This window comes from Elephantulus edwardii, unplaced genomic scaffold (genome assembly GCF_000299155.1).
Source record: "Elephantulus edwardii isolate Elephantulus edwardi_28Jun2011 unplaced genomic scaffold, EleEdw1.0 scaffold00039, whole genome shotgun sequence".
NCBI lineage: Eukaryota > Metazoa > Chordata > Mammalia > Macroscelidea > Macroscelididae > Elephantulus > Elephantulus edwardii.
In genome coordinates, this window is record NW_006399789.1 from 6,775,029 (window position 1) to 6,782,030 (window position 7,002).

The window sequence follows — 7,002 nt, forward strand, 5'->3', positions numbered from 1 at the left end:
TTCCCTTCCCTTCCCTTCCCTTCCCTTCCCTTCCTTTCCCCTCTCTCTCTCTCCCTCTCTCTCTCTCTCTCTCAGAGATAGAGAGAAATTAAAAATTCATGTCTTCAAGAGCATCAGGCTATTATTGCTTAAAACACTGAGGAACAGAAATCTTTTGCTTTCCTCTGGAAGACTCTCACTCGTTCACTCATTGCCCTCAAGTCAGAGCTGACTCACAGCTGAGTTTCAGGAGGTTTTAGAGGCTCTAAATCACAAGGAAGGAACTTGTCCATCTTCTCCTACAGAGCCACTGGTGGATTTGAGCTGCAGAGAGTCACTACCTTTACGATAACAGCTCAGCGCCCTATAGACCACGAGAGCTCCGCTTCTCGAGTACAGGTTAGAGAAGCCACCAGTCTTTTGCAGATACCCCTGATGGCTGTATGAGCATCTGGATCAGCGAGTCCTATATTATTCCCACTTAAAACGGCTTCCCTCTCCTTTTATTTGTTTCTCTCTTGCTTCACTTGAACTTGGCTGCCAGGGAGAACAATAGCTGAAGATATGGCTGTTTCTTCCTATTAGGAGATATAGTGTGGTGAGCATGACATTAGTTTAATAATTTTCTTCCCTAAGATAAGAGGAACTTAAATACAAAACCTGAGACTTGAAAATAAATCCAATGACTTGATTTCAGTGAGTGATGACTGAGCCCTAGATTTAGTTTGCATCATTGTCTGGGTATGAACAGGATGTCCCTGCACTTTCCCTTCCCATCCTACTCCCTCATCTCAAGGTGAAACTATCCCAGAGAATGGCAAGAGGATTTAGTGACCGCACCTGTAAAGGGAAAAGTCTTGTCTTCCAAGCTCTGTCTGAGCCCTCCTTATCTAGTGCTATGATAGTAGACATGCCATGAATGAGAGCCTGTAACACAGAGAAATGTATTTTCTCCTGGATTAGGAACCTGAGGTCTGAATTCAGGCCTCCAGCTCTAAGAGAAGTCTTTTTCTCTTCTGCTGACCCTTCTAAAAGTTCGTTGTCTCTTCTGCCTATGCTTTGGTGATATCCCCGTGATAGGGTGCCTGTCTGCCCCCGTATCTCGCTTACCCCATGCCCTAATCTATCCTTTTTTATACCTTAAGGGTGGTTGAACTAAAATGTATCCTTCATTTATATGGCTTTCTAATACAATAAGGGAAACACATTCCTAATTGATTATAAACACAAGTCTGGAACTTACGGTTTACTTCATACATTTTAGGAGGCATAATTCTAGTCATGACACCCCTTGTCCTACCATTTCCTTTGAAATTTCAGGTCTTCTACTGTTTGTCAAGGGAGCCCAGGTGGCCTAGTGGTAAGAAGCTGTGCTGAAATTCTAAAGGCAGTTTGATTCCATCAGCTTCTCCACTGGAGAAACATAGACAGTCTCCTCTGGTGTGATTTAGTGCTTCTGAAAACCCCCTGGAGGGTTAGCTATGGTCAGTTCCAACTCAACAGCACATAGCAACAAACCTATGTCAAAGGAGTGCTAATGACATAACGATAAGGAGTTGTGCTGCCAGTCCAAAGGTAGGCAGTTCAAATCTACCAGGTACTCTGTGGGAGAAAGATGAACAGTTTCCTCCTGTGTGATTTACAGCCTCTAAAACCCCGCTTGGAGGGTCAGCTATGAGTCACTTTCAGCTTGACAGCACATAGCAACAAGGACCATATGTCAAATATGACAAAAATTACAAACAAGCTACAGGCCAAACAGAGCACATTGAAGACAACATTTTTGTTTTTGGAAGAGTTCCTTGAATACTAACAGCTTGGGCAATAGCCAAATAGTAGGACTAAATTTCCAGTTGAAATCATTTAAGCAATTGGCACAATGAAAAACCAAACTAAACCCATTGCCATCAAATCAATTCTAACTCACAGACTCTTTAGGACAGAGCAGAACTGCCCGATAGGGTTTCCACAGCTATAAATCTTTACAGAAGCAGATTGTCACATCTTCCTCCTGGGAGACAGCTGGTAGGTTCAAACCACTGACCATTTGGTTTATAGCCAAGTACTTTAACTGCTGTGATGCCAAGGCTTCTTGACAGAAATGAAATGCAGTTTAAATTAAATACTTCCCAATCAGCAGCCGCAGCTGGCTTTCTCACCAGGCTAGCAAGGGAACAAAAATAACTGGGCATCATATCTAATTTGGCCCTTTCCCTAGATATTTCAGCTCTTGGGCCATGTGAAATACCTTTTATAACACTGAGAGGAGGCCCTACACCTTTTCATCATCAGCATTGCTTCTTTTAGGGCTGTGCTTTGAAAAATACATCTACTTTCCATAGACCCCCAAACCTTCAGCTACATTATGATGTTTTTAAGAAGTTCTGTGGCTTACTAGAAGGAGTTGTACTGCCAATCCAAAGGCACGCAGTTCAAATCCACTAGCTGCTCCATGGGGAAAAGATGATCAGTCTCCTTCTGTGAAGAGTACTGCCACTCCCTGGATGGTCGGCTCTGGGGCTCATTGGATGGTCGGTCCTGGGGCCCACTGGACGGTCGGCTCTGGATCTTTTCCAATGGATATACAAGATTTCCTGTAACGAATATGTGCTCTCGTCCACTAGATGGCATCAATCATTGTTGTCACGGCTCTTTGTAACAAGCTCTTGTCAGGGCTGGTTTGAAGAGTCTGGGTCGCATGCTAAATTGAGATAAGTGGAACTTGGACACTGGTAGCACTGAGTCGTGCCATTGAATATACTCCTCAGGAATTGTTGAGGGTTGCAGAGTTGAAGTTCCAGACTTAGGTTCTTCGCACCAGCCACTACTGTCTGCTGTCCTCTTCCATGACACAGCTGCCCCCAGTCTTTAATCCTTTACTGGCTTCCTTGCTTTTACTGGGGCTTGCACTTCAAAGGAATTAAATGTCAGTGTAGTTTACTCCCTTGCTGATTTCACTGGTGTGTCAAGAATACCCTAGGATTCCTGTCGTTCATGGTAAAGCTACTGTTTTATTTACCATCCAGTCCAACACAGGCACTTACAGCAAGTTTATCATGATGAGCTGGTCAGTGATAAAACTGAGTTGCCTAACTTTTTTTTTTTTTACAATATACATTTTTTATATTTTTTAAATTCAAAATGATATTTACCAAATATATTGTTGTTGTTATATGCCATCAAGTCACCTGCGACTCATAGTGACCCTGTGTCCAACAACCCTAAACCCTCCTCTGTCCTGTGCCAATCTCACTGTCTCCAACACACTCACTCCATTACTCTAGTCACAGAATCAATCTACCTCAGAGAGGGGCTTCCTCTCCTATACTGTCCCTCCACACTTCCAAGCATGGCATCCCTCTCCAAGGAATGGTCCCTTCTTACAACATGTCCAAAGTATGTCAGACAAAGCCTCAGAATCCTTGCCTCCAAGGAGCAGCCTGGTTTCACCCTCTCTAGGATGAACCTGTTTTATTTGCAGTCTACGGTGTATATCCAATACTCCTCCAGCACCACAGCACAAAGGCATCAATTCTCCTTCTATCATCCCCAGTCATTGTCCAGCTCTCTGATGCATAGCAATGGCAAAGACCAAGGCCTGTATCAGGTACACCTTAGTCTTCAGAGTGACACCATTGCTCTTCAGTACTCTGGAGAGGTCCCTAACAGCAGACTTTCCCATCACAATATGTCTTTTAATTTTTTGTAGTTGCAGGAGCCAAAAGTGTTGACTGTGGAGCCAAGCAAACTAAAGCTGTTAACAATCTCAACCTCTTCACCATCCATCACAATCCTGCCAATCAGCCCAGTGGATATAGCAAATTAATTATATTTAACATTAAGGATTGAAAAGTTTTCAAATTCTTATTTGCATATTATCTTTATATTCTCTTATTTACATACCAGGGTTGTTGATTAATACTAAACTATTACTAACAAGGGAGCTCTGGTGGCCTAGTGGCAAGATGCTGTCCTGTAATCACGAAGGCATGTGGTTCGAGACTACCAGCAGGAGAAGGATGTGCAATCTCCTCTTGTGTTGTTAAATTGCCTCTGAAAACCCAAGGGAAGGTCAGCTATGGGTTGGGTCCAGCTCTACAGTGTGTTACAACAACTACTACAAGCATCAGTTTAATAAAGACAATTCCCACAATCTCAGCAATGAGTCTCTATGTGGAGAACAGTGAATCTGATGTTAGCTTGCTTGCCATGTGATCTGCTGAGTGACAAGGTGGTATGGACTTGATCAAGAAGCCAGTGATGACTTTCTCTCTTCTGCCTATGCTATGGATAAGAACTGCTGAGCTGAAGGGCTGGTTGTTCTCTCATTTGGTGACAACAAGATATTTCAGCTACGTAAATATCCTTCAAACATGTCTGTGTTGTTTATGTTGTTTTTTTTTTGTCTTCTTAAATTTTTTTATTGGTTTACATATAAGTATTCATGTACATCGTGTTTTGGACATGTACTTTGCATTGCTTGTCTTAACGCTATCCCCTGGACCTTTCCATTCTTCTGTGGACTCTCATGACACACAGGACCTACGAGGAAGTTGTGGTTGTTCCCATTGCCAGTCACCCACTACATCCACACATGCCAACCTCCAGTTTTCTGAGCTTATCAGAAGATCTAGCCAACAGGTTTGAAAACAATGCTGTTATTCAAGTAAGGAACCTTTTTAAAAGGTGGTCTCACATATTCTTGTCCTCTGCTATGAGAGAGAGATTGAGACAGATGAGTGGCATAGAAGGATGGAGTAGGAAGGTTTTGTTGTTTTAAGTGAGTTGGCTGAATATTAGACGTACTTCATTATGAGAACCAGTACTAACCTCATCGTCAGAAAAAAAAGCTTGGGATATCTACCCACTCAGACTATGAAGGTATGTTTTCTTGTGAACACTTGTGGTGAGTCCAGATTATTGTTTAAGGTGGTCTAGAGTCAAGCTAAGGACTTTTGGCCCATTTAGAATATACTGCTTGAGCACCTCATATAGGTTAGAACACTGAATATCCAAAGAGGAATTATCGACACAAGGGTCTTGTCATTGGCAATCACAAGCATTCCTTTTTTTTTTTTTAACAGACCAGGCGTCAGCATTGAAGATTAAAATCATTTTCTACTATGTATTGCCTGTATCTGTGGCCATGTTTATTTTTGCTGCAATGGGCTACTCCATGTATAAATATATCCATGTTGGCAAAGAGAAACACCCAAAAAATTTGGTAAGTGCTTGGTATAACATGAATCATTATTATAATAATTTATCTGCAGGAGGACATAGAAGGAAATTGCACAACGGATGCAGTTCCATTTGAGAATATTGTGAATATAAAGTTAAATAGTTGATGCTTTTTTTTTTTTTAAAAAAGGCCACTTTCTGCTCTGGATTAGCTAATTAACATAATCAAAGATAATGGTCCTTTAGCTATGGCCAAGATTGTCTGTTAAATACCCAGGTTTTTCTAGGTTCTGGAATGAATTAAGTCATTATCCCTGCTCTTCTAAAGGATCGAGTCTAGATGTCACTTCACACAATATTAAGGGTTTACATGGAACCATGCACTAGCATTGTGGGGTGTGAAGGAATCAATGGACGCTCTCATGTCAGGCTTACTAAGAAAAAGTAAGAGGCAGGACACATAATTTCTCACAAGAGAAACAGCAGGGGCAGAAGGGAGTGAAAATGAAAAGGTATGATGTAGATGAAAAGAAATCACGTCATATTGATGAGCACTGAGGGACTCCAGAAGATGAGATTAGAGAGGCAGAGCTACGGTCAGGAAATAGGCGGGCCAGGCCTTATTCTAAGGACCTTGCTTGCTTCTGCTGCCAAGAAAATATTCCTATAGGATTTTAAGTTGAGAGCATCATTGTGTTTTAGGTCCAAAGGGGTAACAGCTAGGATATCTTTAGAGTTAATAAGACTAGAATTACGAAAACCGGTTAAGAGATTGCAGAAGCTATTATAAAAGGGACATCTAACAAGGATCTTCAAAAGGAGAGTAGGATATTGAACTGTAAATAAAGACAAGGAATGCAAACACATAATTCAGGGACCACAAGGAAATAAAAGAAAGAAGAAAGGATAAACCCCAGGCTTCCCCACCATCACCTAAAGGGTTTTGAAGTACTGAGCATATTTTAAAAAGAATTAATTCTGCAGAGAATGACTAAGACGTATGTCATGGATTCATAAGACATACCTTTGTCCTTGTTCAATTTTCTTGTTATTCCGCCTGCACTGAAACGTGTTGGCTTCTTAATTACACAGAGAGATCTTTCTTGGGCAAAAAATTTGCAAGAGAAATGTCTGTGATGTACCCTTCCAAAACAGAAAGTTTCATAAAAGAATGAGGTTGAAGGTCTCAGTTTACAGTGTTAAATGAATTATATTGTAGTGTAGACACTGAGAATGCTAACAAGCTCATAATTGGCATTCTCTTGGATAAGAGGCACCTTCCACATGTCCCCAAAAGAAACTTCATCTTAGCCCTGCTCGCCTGACATGCTTGAGAGTTTCTTATCTGCCATAAGCTGGCAAATGCATTTCCCTTTTTAGCCTAATTATAGTGTTTAGATTGGTGTAGGAGGAGGAAGTACAGCCATCCTTACTGCTAAACTCATTTCCCATTTCACATCAGCATCCATTCTCCTCCACATAACACATCCACAGCAACCGCTGCTCAGAAAAACGCTGGGAACCCAGGTAACCACAGCTTATCAGCAGGTACAAAATCAACTATAAGTAATCAAGCAATTCCACATATTCTTTGGAATCACTTAGTGTTTGCCACTTCTCCTGTGGCATGCTGTTGTTGTTGTTGCATGTCATCAGGTCAAGTATGACTCAGACCCTGTGAATACCAGCTCTGAACCCTGTCCTGTCCTGTGCCATCCCCCCATTCCTGTCCTGTGCCAACCTCCCCATTCCTGTCCTGTGCCATCCCCCATCCCTGTCCTGTGCCATCCCCCCATCCCTGTCCTGTGCCAACCTCCCCATTCCTGTCCTGTGCCAACCTCC

The 7,002-nt window shown here is 42.0% G+C and overlaps 1 protein-coding gene across 1 annotated transcript in view; it reads left to right on the forward strand.

Moving 5' to 3' along the window:
- The window catches only part of IL20RA (interleukin 20 receptor, alpha), a 26,384-nt gene that overhangs the window by 16,538 nt on the left and 2,844 nt on the right, over window positions 1–7,002 (forward strand). Inside the window, exon 5 of the mRNA XM_006884952.1 lies at window positions 5,064–5,203. Coding sequence (XP_006885014.1) covers window positions 5,064–5,203 — 140 coding nt within the window. The remainder of the gene's footprint in view (window positions 1–5,063; window positions 5,204–7,002) is intronic.